Below are 17,983 nucleotides of genomic sequence, written 5' to 3' on the forward strand. Positions count from 1 at the left end.
GAACATCTATAAGAAATGATACAGAGTTCGTGAGAATGTGGAGAAATGACTCTTTATACTTTTCTAGTAGTTATATAAAACGATACATTCTTAGGAAAACAGTATGGCAGTTACTGTAAAAACTAAACAAACATAATACCATGTGACCTAGCAGTTCTACTCCCAGGTATATATCCAAAAGAACTGAAAACAGGGTCTTGGACAGATTATTGGCAGCATTATTCACAGTAGCAAGAAGGTGGAAATGACCCAGTGCCCCATACACACATGGATGGATAAACACAATGTGGTCTATATATACAATTGATGATTAATCAGCCGTAAAGAGAATGAAGTTCTGACGCATGCTGCACCATCAGGGAATCTTGTGCACATTATGCTAAGTGAAGTAAACCAGACACAAGTAGACAAATAGTAAGATTCTACTTAAATGAAATAAATGTAGAGATTATAGGTTAGCAGGGGTTAGAGGTGGGAGAAATGGGGAGTTATTACTTAATGGTTAGAGTTTCTGTTTGGGGTGATGAAAAAGTTTGGAAGTAGTGGTGATAGTTGCACAACATTATGCCTGTAATTAATAGCCTTGAATTGTATTAATAAAATTTCAAATTTTATGTTACATAGTATATTAGTAATGTAATACACCACACACCAGTGACTCATATACTTTCAATGGGTGAGTTTTATGCTTTGTGACTTATATGTGACTAAAGCTGTTAAAGAAAAAAGCAAATGGATAATGAATGCCTTTCTTCCCTGTCCTCATGGATTGATTTATTGTCTTTTCAACCTATGAATAATAGGTTATCAAAAATAAATCAGAATTGGAGGACAAAAATTTAAATCTTAGCTTCAGGATTTTAAAAGTTTGTATAACCCTGAGAAATTAACTTTTCTTAGACTCTTATGTGTAAAATGAGGCCAGAAATAGCAAACAGACCTCTCGTATATCATTTACATAAAAGTACATTTTATTAGTGGTCTTTTTCTATCCTAAAGAACTTGTATTACCTGGACTCATTTTATTTTAGGAACAAATATAAAGTAAGGAAGCATGTGTTCTAGGTTACACCAACCCTATAACCATAGCTTCTTTGGAGCCTGACATATCACAGAAGCATTAGTCATACAACTCATGTTGCAGCCTTTATCGGAGTCCTCCAGTGATCTCTACCTGGTTATACAGTTTGTTTCTGTTTTGCTTTGAACCTAACGGTGTGTGTGTTTGAATGCTGCTTCTTACTCTTCCAATATTTTGCAGATAGCTCTGTACCATGTTGATACCCTGGTGCATCATGACACATACTTGGCCTTCTTCATAGCATTTTATTATATCTTTAATTATATTCTAAATTAATTTGATTTTAAGTGTTTTTTCCCCTTACTTTTTAATGCTTGAACAAATTATTTACCCGAGAAACATTTTGTTAATATTGTTTTCGAAATATCTTAAGTAATATATGTAATGTCAGAAGGAAAGTGTAGTGGAAGTAGGTACTGAATCAGGTCCCAGGCACGAGGGCAGAATGTAAACCAGGTAATCCAAGAGAGGGAATTTAATACAAGGAATAGGTGCAGAGGTGTTGGGAGAGTGGAAACCAGAGGGAGATGAGGTAACTCAGAGTTCAACCGCTGCCGGAAACCTAAGACTTAGGGACAGCGGCAGGGTCCCAGTGCCCAGTGTGAACAGAAACCTTAGAGGACAGGCTCCCTGGCAGCTGCCAGAGACCCAGCCTGGAAGACAGAAATGGGAGCAGCATGGCCTGTCTTCTTTCTTTCTCCTGACCTTGGGCTCTTGACAGTCTTCACTGTGAACCCTTGTGGAAAGCTGTAGGCACAGGAGGCCAGGATATGTAACCTGAGAGAGTCAGCCCTCTGGCTGCAGCGCCGGCGGGCAGAGCATGGTCAGGAAGGATGCACCTGAGAGCACGGTGACAAGAAATAGGCCGGCAGGTCATGTGTTTTGCTCTGGGAACTTGTGATGCACACAGACAGCAGCACAGTTCACACTCAGTGCTGGTCGAGGTTGCCAGTGTTTTTATTTCCTGGCTGGTTTATGTTGGATTCCCTCAGAAGCAGACCTTGAGCCAGGCATTTGAGCAAAGTGATTTATTAAGGAAACCTTCCCGGGAGAAGCAGGTGATTAGCTGTGGGAAGCAGGATGGGAGAGAAGGGAGGAGCCAGTGAAGGGAGGAGTTTCTGGTGAAGCAGGCCCGTTTTCAGTGGAGTCTAAACACACCTCTGGAGTGTTGATTTCCACGTCAGAGTTTTTCTTAAAGCAAACCTATCCAAGGGTGCTAGGTTTTTTAACCTGCTCCTCGTCCTCCAACTCCGTACCACCAGTTGTTGGGTGCTAGCCACATTTTGGGGAAGTAGGCAGCAACAGAGCAGGGTGGTTCTCTGCAGTTCTGCGGGAGCCCTGGGCCCACTGGGGTGACGCCCAGCACGGGGGAGGGGCTCTGCGGGGAGGGGGACAGAGCCCTCCAGAGGGTGTTTTCCGTGTGGCAGTAAGAGTCACTGCACTTCACTTCGCTGGCCTGCTCTAAAGCTTATTTTTCTAAAATCTGGCAGAAATCCTTATAATTTGACATTTTTGTACAACAGGTGGACTTAGGTGAATAGTTTTGATACACCACAGCAGTTTTCATAGCGTGGCTTGGGAAGAAGATTTAATATTTTGTACTCCCTGCATAGTAAATTTCTAGTGGACGTGTCTTTTTCCATCTTGTATTACTTTTCTGTACTGACTCCGTCCAGGTAGTGTCCTGATTCCTGGTTTTTCACTGTAGAAATGTACTTGCAGCTAGTTCTTCAGTAATGTCTGATTGTATCACTACCATTAGCTTCTTTAACTATACACTGGATTTTAGTTTTTTACTCTGTCTCTAGCCAGTTAATGAAGTCAGCTTCACTGTTGACTATTTTCCTTTGCCTTTTAAAAAATGTGTTGTTATAGTTCTGAATATTCTGATTAAATATTTCTGAGTCGTAAATGCTTAATTCTTCTTCTTGCTGCTTCTTTCCATAGTTGCAAGCCCTTACACATGACATACACTTTGGCTTATCATTCTGAGTGCTCGAAACACCCATTTATAAGGTTTAGTCTCAACATGCCAATTACTATTTATAATTAGATATTCACAAAGTGGCTTTGTTTTTCCCTTCCCACAGACACCACTTCTGATTGCCTTTAAAATGCTTTGTATCTCTAGTAATGAGGATAGACAGCTTTAATTTAACCTTTCTGTGTTTTTTCCCCCCTTTTTTTCTTCTGTTTCCTCTAAAGGTTAAAGTTGTTCTGTAAAGGTTTAGGCTTTGTAAACTTGAGAATCTAAGTTGCAACTCGTCAGGCCCTTGCAGTGCAAAAGCAGACATAGATATTATGTAACCTAATGAACTTGGCTGAGTTTTAATAAAACTTTATATATGGACACCAAAATTGAATTGTATGTGATTTTTACATTCATGGGTCTTTTGATCAGGTGTAATCTTGATTTTTTTTTCTACCCAGCAAATTGAAATGTAAAACCTATTTTTGGCTAATGGGCCATACTACCCCTGCTCTAAATCCACTGTTTTTGGTTTGCTCCTATTGCTTAACCCAGTTACTTGATATTATTACCTTAATCTGCATTGCTAATTATAGACTGCACCTTGCAGCAGGAAAAAATGAGAGGAATGAATCTTTAATCATAGTAGAGCCAAAATAAGTATTACATGCCAGCCAGCTTTTGGGCCTCTGAGGTTTGAAATTCAATGACATAGATTTTAAGAGATATTTGACAGGAATCTCTTAGAAGAAAATGTATTTGTGAACCGTATACAATATTCCATTTAGTAGTCGAATAGATACTTAGAAGTGATACTTATTTAGTATAATATTTGTCTAACTTATAATTTACAAAGTACTTCCCATATATATCATCTCACTTGCACAATATCCTTGTGCACTAACCTGAAAGATTTTATTCCCATTTTTAGATAAGGAAAATACCCTGAGAGGTTAAGTGACTTGCATAGGGCCACTACTGTGTAGGGATGGCCAGCCCAAAGCTTCTTGTTTATTGAACACTCACTGGGCTTTAGAAGTGAAAAATATAGCATTATGTTTAATTTTGTCATTTACAAATGAGAAATCAAAAGTCCAGTGCTAGTTCACAGAGAATGCTCTTGGGAACACTATAGTCTCCTGATTACCAGACCACTGAACTATCTATTAGGTTGTGTCTGCTGTAGAGGCAGCTAACCTGAAAGTTACTGATATTTTTTATACTTAGATATAGCTTTTAAAAATTCTATTTAAAAAGTACAAAGTAGAACTTTATGTTTCTGCCTGCATACTTAATGTCGACCATGGTGTAAAGCCCAGGCTCCTGGATCTCAGTCCCCATGGCCCATGCGAACCCAGCTTCTTTCCTTTGCAGCTCCGGCCCTGGATGTGGACTGGCAGAGCAACAACACCTTCGCTTCCTGCAGCACAGACATGTGCATTCACGTCTGCAAACTAGGACAAGACAGACCTATTAAAACATTCCAGGGACACACGGTGAGAAACACTTTTCACCTCTTCAAATGATGATGAGGAATAAGTAATATTTCAAAGTGATGTTGAAATGTGTGTGTTTACTATTTGAAGAGCAACCCCATCTATGAAGTGAAAATGTAAATATTTACTGTTATTTTTAGAATGAAGTAAATGCTATCAAATGGGACCCGACTGGCAATCTCCTGGCCTCTTGTTCTGACGACATGACCCTGAAGGTAACTGGACAGTGAAGAGAAATGGGGTGATGATGTCACACAGTGCCGCTGCTCAGGCCACGGGAACATGGTTTAGAATGTCTTTCTTATAGTTAATTGAGTGCTTAAGCCTTGTTTTTATGTTTTCTTTTATGAAATTTTTTACATGTTTGAATATAGCAAGTAAATTTTGTTGAAAAGATGGCTGCATGATGGGAATTCTGATACTCAGAGATGTGCTGTTATAAATTGTCTTTACTATTAGAAAGTCATATATTGGTGCAATAAGTGTATTTGAACATGTAAAGATTTGACTAATAAGTAACGAAGATCTCTGTAGCATTCATGTATTTGAAATTCTATGAATTGTATTAATTCAATTTTGCTCTGATGTTAATGTGTGTCACCCTTGTCTGAAAACTGGTTAGATAGCAGAGAATCACTTAATTGGTGAGTGAGCCTATTTGATAGGCCAGTATCCACATTTCAGCATGAATTTACATTTTTCTTGTGTGACTAAAAACAAAACTAACATCTCTGCACATCACATGTCACCATTAGAGGAAAAAGACTGATATAAAGAACAACCTAATACTAATCTACATAACTGATGAAGCCCTTTCCTGCAATGTACTAACTCCTTAAAATAATTTTATTCTTGACTGTGCAGTGCCAGACGGGTTGGCTGTGGCAGTTAGTATAATCATTAGGGAAAAGTGCTTTTCTTGTTCCCATGAACAGACTAAATGTAACGTTGGTAACCTGGTAGGTTTTTTTTCCCCTTAAATAAATACTTGCTGTGTTTTTTAGTTAGTTTTTTCTCAAGCCTGGGCTTCCTCGCAAACATTGCGAGTAAAAATTCTTTTCTAGTATTACAGGTTTTTGCTGTTGAGTGTAGGAGGAGTTTCTAATATTTTTTATGGAAATTAATTGTATATTGGATATATGATTTGCAAATATTTTCTCTCATTTTGTAGGTTGCCTTTTTATTTTACTTTACTGTTTTCTTGGTTGGGCAGAAGCTTTTTAGTTTTATGTGGTCCCATGTGGCTTCTTTTGCTTTTGCTGCCTATGCATTGGTATCATACATGAATCTCTTTATTTGTAAGTTGCTTATCTATTTTCTCTGTTGCAAAATATCTCCTGATTTTAAATTCTAAGAGCAATTTATAAGGTTGATTTTGTATTTTAAGAGACAGCATAAAAAGTAATGCCTTAAACATTTTAGAAACATTACCCAAGGAACTTATGAATGTTCGAGTTTATACCTGAAGCTATCAGAAGCAATCTTAGAACTACATTTATTTCAGTCCTGTAGCCTCACAGTAGCGAATATTTGGAAAGGATTGTCATTATAAAGAGAGAAATATTACACATATTCTGTGTTTTCATTTCTCTCCAAATATTTCCTTGATTTTTGTAGACATTATTCTGGTTTTACCACTTATATTTTGAATTGACAAGATAATATTTTAAATGTACCTTTTGTATGGAAAAATAATAATTACATACATTTTTCTTTTTTGCTTAGATATGGAGTATGAAACAAGACAATTGTGTCCATGATTTGCAAGCACATAATAAAGAAATTTACACTATCAAATGGAGTCCAACAGGGCCAGGAACAAATAATCCAAATGCCAACCTAATGTTAGCAAGGTAATATTGATGTTTTACTCTTCCTTTTATGAGTCTTCCGCAAGTTAAACTTCTAATAAATATGACAGAAAATTAGGGAAGATTCCCTGATGTGGGAATGTATCCTGCAAGGAATATTTTTTTTAAATGTGGACTTTCCAAAGAGAGTTTTTCTTTTAGGTCATAATGGGATTTTTTGTCTGGAGATATCAAATATTTGCTGATGATTACCCATATAGTTGAAGCACAGTGCAGTAAAATTTCCTCAGCATTAAAAATAACTATAATGTTAAAAATATAGTAAACACAGTGTTTAAAACCATGATGAATCAATATAAAGGAATTATTTAAAGTGCAGAAGGAATACAGCCATGTAGCTCGTTTCTGTTTCCGGTTCAGGGACTTGGAGATGCCCCGCAGCTGCCTGGTCTCACTGGGAGGTCTGCCCCCAGTCTGCTCCTCCTGAGGGGTGGGGCCAGCTGTTCGGAGTGGCTGCATAGTGTACATTGGGGTGGGCCTGAGCATTTCCTAACTTGTAAACTCATATTTTTTTTCTTTTCTGTCAGTGCGTCCTTTGACTCTACTGTTAGATTATGGGATGTAGACCGAGGAATATGCATCCATACTTTGACAAAACACCAAGAGCCTGTGTACAGTGTAGCTTTCAGTCCTGATGGCAGGTATCTGGCAAGTGGTTCTTTTGACAAATGTGTGCACATCTGGAACACACAGGTAGGTCTGAGTTTCTGAAATAGGCAAGTATTTTTATATTTAGTAAGAAGCACTGACTGGCTTGTCCAAATGTTTTCTTTTTGGTGTCATTCCTTTTGTGGCATGAATTCAGTTCTTGTTTTTAAATGAGTACTTAAAAAATTTTTTTTGTAGCTAAGATTGAAACCAACTGAAGTTACATTTTTGTGGTATAGACTGTAGAAATACATTTAGATTTTTCATTTTATTTTTCCAGCAGTTTTGCAGACATAAACTGTGAGAGTTTAAGATGCATTAAACATTTTCTATAAGAATTGTCTTTGAAGGACCTATATATGAGCAGTAAAAAATTACTAAAAGACAAGATTTTATGACTGAACACACTGAAACAAGCTTAAAATTATACTACCTGTTTAGGGTCAGTGCTACAGGGAGTCTTTCCTAAAAGTGAAGAAAGTGACCTGTTGCTTTCATTTTAAAGCTCTGTCCAGTGTTTCGGTTTTTACTCTCCTGCAGCTTCCTTAGGAGCAGCCGCTGGACTCCGCGCTCCCTGAGCAAGCGCTTCTCCGGGTGTTAGTCAGGTGCCAGTCCCCCAAACTCAACACCGTTTCTTTTTTGCTCTAATCGAGATTGCATGTTTAAGAGCAATATGATTCTTTCATTTTATACTTTCATTATTTTCCTTTTTCATTTGCAGTTTGAACACTCTGGATTTTTTTTTAATGATCTGAGGCAGAGATCTAAATGTATGTTCCTAGATGGATAACCAGTTGTCTCAGCACTACTTATTGTCCCTTTAATGTTTCATAATGCTACTTCTTTCATGTACCAAGTTCTCACATGGTTTATCCATGGATGCTCTTGTATTCCATTGATATACTTGTGTGGGCCTGCATAATTACTATAGTCTTAATGTTGTAACCTTGTAAGGCCCCCTAGTTAAGTCTTTTTTCCCCTTCAATAAGAAATTTTTTTATAAAGACCATCCCTTTTCTTAATTTATTCTGAGTTCTTTTATGGACTTATTATTAACCATGAATAGCATCTTTTTAAAAAATATATTTCGTTGCGTTACCAGTTGCTGCTCGTGTTTGGAACATGCGGATTTTGGCATATTGCTGTGCTCTTAGTCTAATAATTCATACTTCCCCTTGGCTTTCTTGTCACAGTAATCTTCCTGTTGTGATCGGATAGCAAGGCTTTTCAGATGTACTGTATAGCTAGTCTGTCTGTTGTATACCTTTCCAATCACTCCTTTACTCCATTGTGAGAAAATCAATTGAAATGAAAGTTAGGTATAGGACTTTACAGTTCTAATGCAAAATACTAGTTGGTCGTTAAGGGCATTTGAGCAACTATATATACCGTCTTGTTGTATCACTGTTATGTATCAAAATATCATTTTACTATTTTTTTAATGTTTAAAAATAGTAAAATGTATCTAACGAGTTTTTAGTCCTTTCATCATATATATCATATACACATGTGATCTTTCATTACTTGGGTGATCTCTTACCTGAGCATTTGACAAGTAAATTGTTTAAGTCTGGTCTGACTATACATGTATATTTCAACAGATGCTAATGATCTGTTGCCCTTTGTTACTGTCATGGCTCAGGCTTTTTGACCATGCTCTTTTGGTTCAGTTATAGCTTCATTCAAGCTTAGAAATTGGTAAGTACTTTAGAAAGAAAGTTTTTGTTTTGTTAAACCCCAAGGTTTAGTGTTCTATAGATTTTAAGTTCTCTGTATCAGCAAATTTTAGATTTTGTTGGTGCTACTCTCTCCCCTAATTGTAGACACTCAACACCTACTGTATTCACACTCTTTCATTAATCTCTTAAATTGTTAGAAATTTTAGGTAGGAAAAAAAATGAAAAGCCAGTAGAGCCTTCTGAGTGTGGTCAGCTCTAGCAGTGCAGCTGCGGTTTCTGCACAGCGTTACCAGCCTGACTCGGAAGACAGGAATCGAGGAAAAACTGTCTTTCACCTGAGTGATATACTTAGGGTTGGCTGTTGACTTGGAAGACAGAAATCGAGGAAAAACTGTCTTTCACCTGAGTGATATACTTAGGGAAGTATTTACAAGGTACATGTCTGGCTCACATGTTGTTTTTAGGTAGGTGTGTTACCTCTGGTTTGACCTGCTGGCTCCTTTAAAAGCTAGGAGATACTGTCCTGGTTTGGCAGGGAAGAACACCAGAAGCATATTTTTTATTGTTTTCCAATTTCTCACTGCAGAACCTCTGACCTTTGCCCTGTTTAATGACTAGTTTCTTAGGAGAATATAGTTTTATACTTAGTTTTAATTATTCATTGGCAGTTGAATGATTTTGGTTCTGTTGCTGAAGGAATAAAGTAATTTATGATTCGACTAAATTGTTAATAAAGTTATTAGTGTTTCTAGTTATAGACTTAAATTTTTTATTTCACCTTTCAAGAATAATGTAGTATATTCCTTTAGCTTCTTTCATAACTCTTTTTTTTTTTTCACTTTTTTTTTTTTTTTCCCCCTGAAGCTAGAAACCAGGAGAGACAGACAGACTCCCGCATGTGCCTGACCGGGATCCACCCGGCACGCCCACCAGGGGGCGACGCTCTGCCCACCAGGGGGCAATGCTCTGCCACGACCAGAGCCACTCTAGCGCCTGGGGCAGAGGCCAAGGAGCCATCCCCAGCGCCCTGGCCATCTTTGCTCCAATGGAGCCTCGGCTGCGGGAGGGGGAGAGAGAGAGAGAGGAAGGAGAGGGGGAGGGGTGGAGAAGTAAATGGGCGCTTCTTCTGTGTGCCCTGGCTGGGAATCAAACCCCGGACTTCTACAGGCCAGAGCGACGCTCTACCACTGAGCCAACCGGCCAGGGCCCTCATAACTCTTGTAGCTTAGATTGGAGGGGTCATAGACTGTCTAACAGAGTCACACTGGAATTATCTTTACTAGTTCATTGTATGTCCTCTTCAGGATGTTTGTCCAAAAAATTCTGACTTAATTGTGTTTTTTTACAGATTGATCAAACTCATGCATCTTTTAATAACATCAAAAATTTATTTACAGTCATACTTTGAATGCTTGCTTCTAGCCATTGTTAATTGTGTCAGAGAGGCCATGATTGCCTTAGCTAAAATGTGTATCTGTACTGGAGACACTGAACTTGTGTGTAAACGATCTGTTGAGAACATACCAGTGTTAGCTTTTTGTAAAAGAACCATTAAGTCACATTTCTAGTATTTTGGAACTTGTATTTATTTTGGATTTGAAGCTAAATCTTACCTTTGATTGTTAGAAATATAGCCTTAATTTTTACTTCAATATGTTAATATTTATAAAATTCTGTTTTTTGTGTTTTTAGACAGGTGCTCTAGTTCACAGCTATAGGGGAACAGGTGGAATTTTTGAAGTTTGCTGGAATGCAGCAGGAGACAAGGTTGGAGCCAGTGCATCAGATGGTTCAGTAAGTATAATATAGTGTTTCCAAAAGGGGGGTGTGTGTGTATACATGTGTGCACACACACGTGTGTGTGTGCGCGCGCGCGCGTGCATAGTGGATAAATGTGCCTTAGTGTTCTTTTCAAAATAAGTTATATGATTTAGCAGTGATCTTTTTTTTACTGAAGGCCGTATACTTTTCATCTTCGTTTTATTGACATACTATATACAAAATTTAGGCTAATTTTGCCAAAAGAGTATCTTCATAATCAAGAAATGGACCATTACTTTTAAAGTAAAACTTCACAGTGACATTAAGTATAGCAGAATACCACTCTGAGGGATTTGAGTTTTCAATGCCTGTTTCTATTTTCTCTTCCCCACAGAAGAGTATTCGCGGCCCAGGGAATGGAGAATAGAGATAGTTGAGTCATGCATTTGAGGAATGGGTGATCCTGAGTGACTTTCAGGATGAGGTTAGCCAATTCTTTACAGAAATGCTGGTTGTTGCTTTCAAAGTTCTGAAAGCAAAGGGAAGCTGGAAAGGATATATATATAGCATTAGCTATTTACTGATGCTATTATTTTAATGTAATCTGTAATAGCTTTTGTTAGGAACCAAGAGATAGGAAATGGTCTGTTTTGAGCATATTTCTACTTCTTAAGGAGAATAAACCTTCAAAACTTTAGCCATGGTTCTTCATGGTGTTAGCCCAGTGGTTCTCAAACTTTTTGAAGTTGGGGCGCATTTAAAAATCGTACAAGTAATTGTAGGTGCACTATATACAAATTTCTGAGAAATATGTTATAATAATTAAGTCAAATATTTTTTTCCTTTTTTAAAAATTTTAATTTGTGTTTAAATAGATTCTAGTGTCCCCCTGGAATGCATCCCCCTCCCCTGTGTTCCCCCCAACGTCCTTCTTTCCCCTCTCCCCACAACGCCCTCCCTCTTTCCCTCCAGGATTAGCTTTTCTGCTCTCTATAATGCTGTGTTATGTGTGTATAATTCCTGATCCCTTCCTCTCATCCCCTTTTCCTCTGTCTGCTTTCCCTGTGGACCCATTAATCCCACCTCTGTCTATTTCATTCCTCATATTCTGAGAAATGTGGTATAATAATTAAGTCAGGTATTAAAGAAAAAATATATAAAGTACAAGTGTGCTTTTATGGTAATTAAACAATAAACAAGACAAAATTAAATTTATTCTGACATTAAAAATATTTTTGTTACATGTTTTGAGTTATGCTTTTTAAAATTAGTAAAAAGGGTTAAAAAACGACAAAAAAGTTATCTTTTTTTATATATAGATACATTGTTAGTAAGATTTAGTAATTTCGGCAGGTCCCAGTGTGAATGTGTTCAGTTTTTTCATTCTTGTGTCTATGAGAAACATGAGCCTGATGTGTCCTAGCGATTTCTTCAATGTTTGGGCATATCTTTGAAAAACAAACTCTCATTTCCTCATCAATTCATTGAAGAATTCCTCTCTTTTTACTCTTAATTGTGTTGAGGGTAGGAAATCCTAATTCTCATAAATAGGATGTTGAAAATTGTAGTAAAATCTAAACTCCAAAAACCTTGTTGGTTTTTTGGTCCCCAACAGGCACATATTTTCTCTGGAATACCATAGGGCACACCTGGAAATCTAGGCGCACACTTTGAGAACCACTGTGCTAGCCCATCATTTCCTCCAGCTACTTGATGATTTACTTGATCTCTGTTAGTTAAGTGCACATTGCCATGATTACTGTTGCTTTACAACTCTTATGAATGAAGTAGATTTCAAACTGTACTCTAGAAAAGTTGAGCTAAAAATGTGCAATGAAATTCTTAACACACTGGTTGATTGTTTTAATTTTTTACAGGTTTGTGTATTAGACCTTCGGAAATAGCGCTACTAGTTGGAAGCCATGGACCGACTATGAATGTGTACATAGCCAAAATGACTGTCCCTGACCCATGTACTGCTATAGTCCCACTTGAACCATGGCCAGTCCACTACAGCCAAATTTAAAAGAAATATATACATACAGTGTATATAACAAAATCGCACCCTGAAGATGACAGAATTTTGTCACAGCTTGTGAGTTCTGTTCACCAAGTGCTGGAATCTAATCTGCTGTGCCCCTAAAATAGCATTTAGAAGTTTTGGATATGAAAAACAGAAGAAAAAATATGCATTATAAAAGCAGCCCATACATGTACCAGTTTTTGGATACTAATAACCAGCCTTCTTTCTCCCCTTTGAATCAGCAGACACCATGGATTCTATTCCTTTTTTCCCTTCAGTAGTTGAGCAGTTTGTATGTACAGAGAAAATGGACTTACAAAACCTTACAGCAGTAGTTTGTTCTTGCTTTTAAACTTTGTTCTTGGTTTAGTTTATGGATGCATGAAGTAAGGGAGTGAATCAGTTTCTTGTTTATATTTTTTTCACCTTTTAAACAAAAAATTCTTAAAAATATTTTAATGCATTCTTTTGAAAAGATAAATGTTTGGTACATTTTATGGCTCCCAGAGCATATATTCAATTGGTGCATGTTGTGGAAGGGGAAATTGGAAATTAAATGAAAATATATGACTTTGATCACGTCAATCTGTAAGACACATCAGTAAAAGGGTGTTATGCTCTGCTTTTTGTTTGTTTTGTTTTGTTTTTTTGTTTTTGTTTTGGTGATGTGGCTTAAATGCAGTAGTTTCTTTTTTGGGGACATATTTTTGCCAATTAATGACTAGAAGGGCACAAAATTTTTTTTGATACCATAGAGAAGATGCATAAAAAAGAAAATCTTCTGATGTTTTGTAGCCATAACTAAATTTATGGTTAAAATGTGCACTATTGTAAAAGGAGCAAAGTAGGTTTGGGGTTTTTGTTGTTTGTTTATTTGTTTGTTTTGCTTTGTTTTTTAAGAGATTAAAATGTTTCTGGATAAGGATTAGCTTCTCAAAGTGTCCATCATTCTGTGTAGAAGCTTAAATATGTAATGTAACCAAACTCCAGTATTAAAAATCTCTCATGTTATTTTTCTTTATACAAAGCAAGATAACGGCATATAACACTGCCATTACATAGCAAATGTTAGCTACCTTAATGTAAAAACAATCTTTAAAACAAAAGACTTGCTTCAAGGTGTTTATAAATAGCAGTGATTCAGATTTTTTTTTTAAAAGGATAATTGCACTAACCTCCCTGCTGCTCTGATTCTGCATTTGTGGTACCTGTGACTACATTTTTTTCAAATATAGATAGATTTAAGCTGCTGCGGTTATATTTGTTGGGGTTTTTTTCGGTAATCACTATTATATCATGTCTTTTACTCTGTTTATAATATCAAATATTTTCTTAAGGATATAGGTATCAATCAGATAAAACTTTTCGTGCTCATGCAACTGAAAGTGAAAATTTATAGAATTTGCAAATGATAGCATGGGGCTGTTAGGTTGATGTGTGAGATTGACAGGGTGTACCATGGTCAAGGTAAGCATCCAGAACTGTCAGGTTTGAAGAGAATAGTTGTCAGATTTATATATCAAAGATTTATTGCTTATTATCAAGTTTAGCAAATTTATAACACTATTTCCATCACCAATTATTAGAGGCCTTTACTACTAAAATTTTAACTGTGTTTTGAGTAGAAGCTGATTTAGCCCAAGTAATGCAGCTTTGATTTCCAGCATTTGTTTTGCTATTTTACAAAAGAACATTGATTGAAGCAAGTCTTGGTTTTACTAAGGTAGAATAGCATTTGCTATTGTTAAAGAATAAATACACTTAATTCCATAATACATTGTTATATGTACCCCAGTTGTTGTTAGTGGGGACTATGATACTGTAATATTTTTAAAAACTTACATCCAGAGAGGCAGTCATTCATGATGGTTTTGTGCCAGCTGTTTTTAGGGTTCTGGATCACATTATAGATATTTAGAACTATTACACCCTGTGATTTATGTAGGAAACCTAATATGCTGAGTATCTGGCACTTGAAATCCTGCTTTTATTGCTAGAGGTCCACATCTGTGGTTGACCTCTGTTATTGTTTTAAAATAAATAAATAAAAATAAAAAAATCTGTGCAATAATTTTTAAATGTGCTCCCAGGAATAGACACAAATGTTTTGAGTATGTTTAAGCTGCATTTTCCTTTAATGATGCATTTGTCAATTGCACTGAATTTAAATCTGAAAGTCAGAGGTGATTATTGATAGTACTTTTGTATTTTGATATTGACAATTTATTCATTTACATGCAGTTATTGACTTTCCCCCCAGCTGATTAAAAGATAGTTAAGAAGTTCTGCAGTATAGCTGCCAAAATAGACAGCTACATTTTTATGGTATTGTCATCTTTTCTGTTTGTGTTTTTTTGTTTTTTAATTTTTAGCTATTTTACTTAAGCGTAATAGACACAATAGGACATATGAAAGATTATAAATACAGAGCTTTATTATCCTGATGTCTTGGGTCTTTTAAGTATAAAGTTTATCTGGAAGGTATCCATTTTGTAGGCTTGGGTTCTTGATGAGCATACAGTTGTTTGTTTTTGCTGCTGTCCTCAACATCATCGTTGCCTCATTGCCTGCTGATGTGCCATGATGCTGCTCCAGTAGACAAAATCAGCTTGCCTCTCATTTGAGCAGTGACATGATAGCAAGAGACCAGGTTTCACAGGTTCGCACATGTTTTCTTTTATTTTTTCTGAGAATTTGTTCCTGAAGTTCAGCTGATTCCAGTAGATTTTCTGTGGTATTCATTATCTATCATTATTGTATAGCCTACTGTAAGAAACTTATCATAAGGAAAAATAGAAAGGAAAGCTTGAAGAATAGAATACTCACTGATTAAAATAAAGAGCATCTGTCACTCTTTAGCATCATAAAGGGATATCTGCTTTCCTCTCCATGTAGGAGAGCCCACAAGCTCTTATATTTGTTCCAGTCCCTATTTCTTACTGTTGATCAGGTACCATCATTGACTTTCAGGTGACTTTTAGAATTGGTAACTTACAATTTCCTAATAGGTCTTAGAGTGTATTGAATTCTGTTTTAACTAATTATTTTCTAAGTAAGTGTGTTTTAGGATCAAACACCTTTTACAGATACTGAAAGTGCCTCCTTTTTGTGGTGTAAAAACAAATTATGGTGCAAAAGTAATCATAAGATTGAATTACATGAAGGTTTTTTTTCCTTTTTTTCTTTTTGACATATAAAATGTCAAGAGAAAGGCCAAAGATTTGTACATTTTCACTTAACTTATAAAGCACTCCTTTTTTCTTTAAACTTCTTTCTGTCAAATTAGATTTAATGAGAGAGTACTATTTTTAAGGAGCTGTGTATGTAGAATGATTTTGTTAAAGAGTATTGTGAACTATTGAATAGAGGCCTGACGAAGAGTATGCATTTTTGCTATTTAAAGGAATCACAAGTGACCATCCTTATGTGAGCAAAAATACTAAGTTTCACTAGAGAAGCAGAAAAATAAACTTCAAATGCAGTACTATTTGCTTATCTCAAAACAGTTTTCATTTTTTAAAGCGCATTGTACGCTTCTGTAGAACCTGCGTTTGTTCTCGCATGCTAAGGATGGGACTTGAATTTGGTGAATTACTGTTCACAGCCTCCATAGAAATCCTATTTCAGTGGACCAACATTGTGGCATGGCAGCAAATGCCAACATTTTGGGGAACAGCAGCAAATCTACAAGAGACCCTGGTTGTTTGTGGATTTATTTGTTTATTGTTTTTGTTTTTTCCCTTCTGAATCAGCAGGGATAGAAGGAGGGTAGGGAAGTTATGAATTATTACTCCTTCTGGTAGTAGCTCTGAAGTGTCACATTCAGCATCTGTTTGTTTTTAACATGATTCTAGTTACCGTAGAGGAGAGAAAAAAGAGGATGTGCTCACTTTTTTAATACACTGATTTAGAAATTTGATGTCTTATCAGTCGTTCTGAAATATTAATAGCATTCTATATTTCTGTATTTCTGCCTTTATGTTGACAGTGTTGAAGCAGGGTGAATAACTAAGGCGCTTTTTTTATTCCTAGTAAGTTGTTTCATGATGTTTTCTTTGGAGTTTCTGGATAAGTTCAAAATACATTCTGCATGTTGTATCTAGTTTGATGTACTTATCCATCTCATTAAAAACAAAAACACAGACTGCATTTTGTAGCTCTGTAATCCCTAAATACAGAATTTTCTTCTTTCCTGACTTTGACATTGTAGCTGTAATGTTCTAATTTTGATTTTTACAAATCTTTTGGGTCTAATTCTGTGAGCCTACCTATAGCACTGGATTAAAATGTCTGCATCATTTCTTTAGTTATCCAGTTAACTTTAAAGCTGTTGTAAAAGTGTAAACCAGCCCATGACAGTTTTTTGTACATGTTAAAGAACTTTATTGTTCAGTTTTCATGATTATTGTGTAAGGAAGACTGATTATAGATGTTCTATGCTGTCCTGGACCATGTTAATTACACTTATGATGTATTTTGGTTTCACATCACAATGATTTGTCCCCAGTGACCCTTGATCCTTTCTAGGCACATTTTTGTTGTTGTTGTTGTTGTTGCAGTTTCCCTTTGCATTGTATTGCTTTGACAACTGTAATTTGAATCAGATCTGAAAGAGGTCCAGAATAAAATATATTTTGATATTATGTTGGTTGTGTACATATGTAAAACCTTTGAAACCTATGTAGTTTGTATAGACTATTTAGTCAAGTAAAGAGAGAGGGATGCTATTTCTTGTTTACAATTTCTTGTTTACATTTTAATTGCATTTACTCCTCCAGTGTTCTATTGTAGAATACACTTTTTTTGCTCTGAGTTAGACTTCATAACATCTAACATGTTTGTTCTCTCCCAGACTGGTGTTGCCACTTATAACAACTGCCATAAGAACCCAACCCACTGTTTTCATAATTATATTGTTTTCCAAGATATATACATTAAAGTAAGCCCATAGATAAAATTACAAATTTTACTATTTTATTACTTCTCGCCGGAGATAAGATTTTTTAAATGAAGGAATTATTTACTATTTTTATTAAAGAAAAAATAGAGCATTTAATCAGCTAAGGAATAATAATTTTGAATTATTTTGAAAAATAATTATTGTACTTAAAGGACATTGTTTCACGTAATCAAACTAAAAGAGACCTCAGATTTATTTGCTTAGCATGCAATTGAGCACAAAACAATTATTTTGTTGAAGACTTTTAGGACAAGATGCTCAACTTTCTTAATGTCATTTTTTCTGCATATAACCCTATTACAATTTAATAATTTCCTCCTTAGTTGCTTATGTTGCTAACATCATACCTATAATCTATTAGGAAAGATACTAGGCACCTTCCAGTTTTAATTAATCCCAGCTCCTTTAGAGTTCCTTAAAGACTTTTTAAAAGAATCATTGATCACATTGTTTGTTTTGTAAAAGCTTGTATTCTCCAGGTCTTTTACCATTCTC

General features: G+C 36.0%; 1 protein-coding gene across 5 annotated transcripts in view; it reads left to right on the plus strand.

Annotated features, from left to right (window-relative positions):
• The window catches only part of TBL1XR1 (TBL1X/Y related 1), a 188,417-nt gene extending 171,246 nt beyond the window's left edge, over positions 1-17,171 (plus strand). For all 5 annotated transcript variants that reach the window (XM_066347916.1, XM_066347914.1, XM_066347913.1 and 2 more), the window contains 6 exons: positions 4,425-4,546; positions 4,687-4,761; positions 6,272-6,399; positions 6,945-7,110; positions 10,437-10,538; positions 12,383-17,171. In XM_066347916.1, the coding sequence (XP_066204013.1) occupies positions 4,425-4,546; positions 4,687-4,761; positions 6,272-6,399; positions 6,945-7,110; positions 10,437-10,538; positions 12,383-12,409 (620 nt within the window). In that variant the 3' untranslated portion in view covers positions 12,410-17,171. The remainder of the gene's footprint in view (positions 1-4,424; positions 4,547-4,686; positions 4,762-6,271; positions 6,400-6,944; positions 7,111-10,436; positions 10,539-12,382) is intronic.
• Positions 17,172-17,983: the final 812 nt, after the last annotated feature.

This window comes from Saccopteryx leptura, chromosome 8 (genome assembly GCF_036850995.1).
Source record: "Saccopteryx leptura isolate mSacLep1 chromosome 8, mSacLep1_pri_phased_curated, whole genome shotgun sequence".
Lineage (NCBI taxonomy): Eukaryota > Metazoa > Chordata > Mammalia > Chiroptera > Emballonuridae > Saccopteryx > Saccopteryx leptura.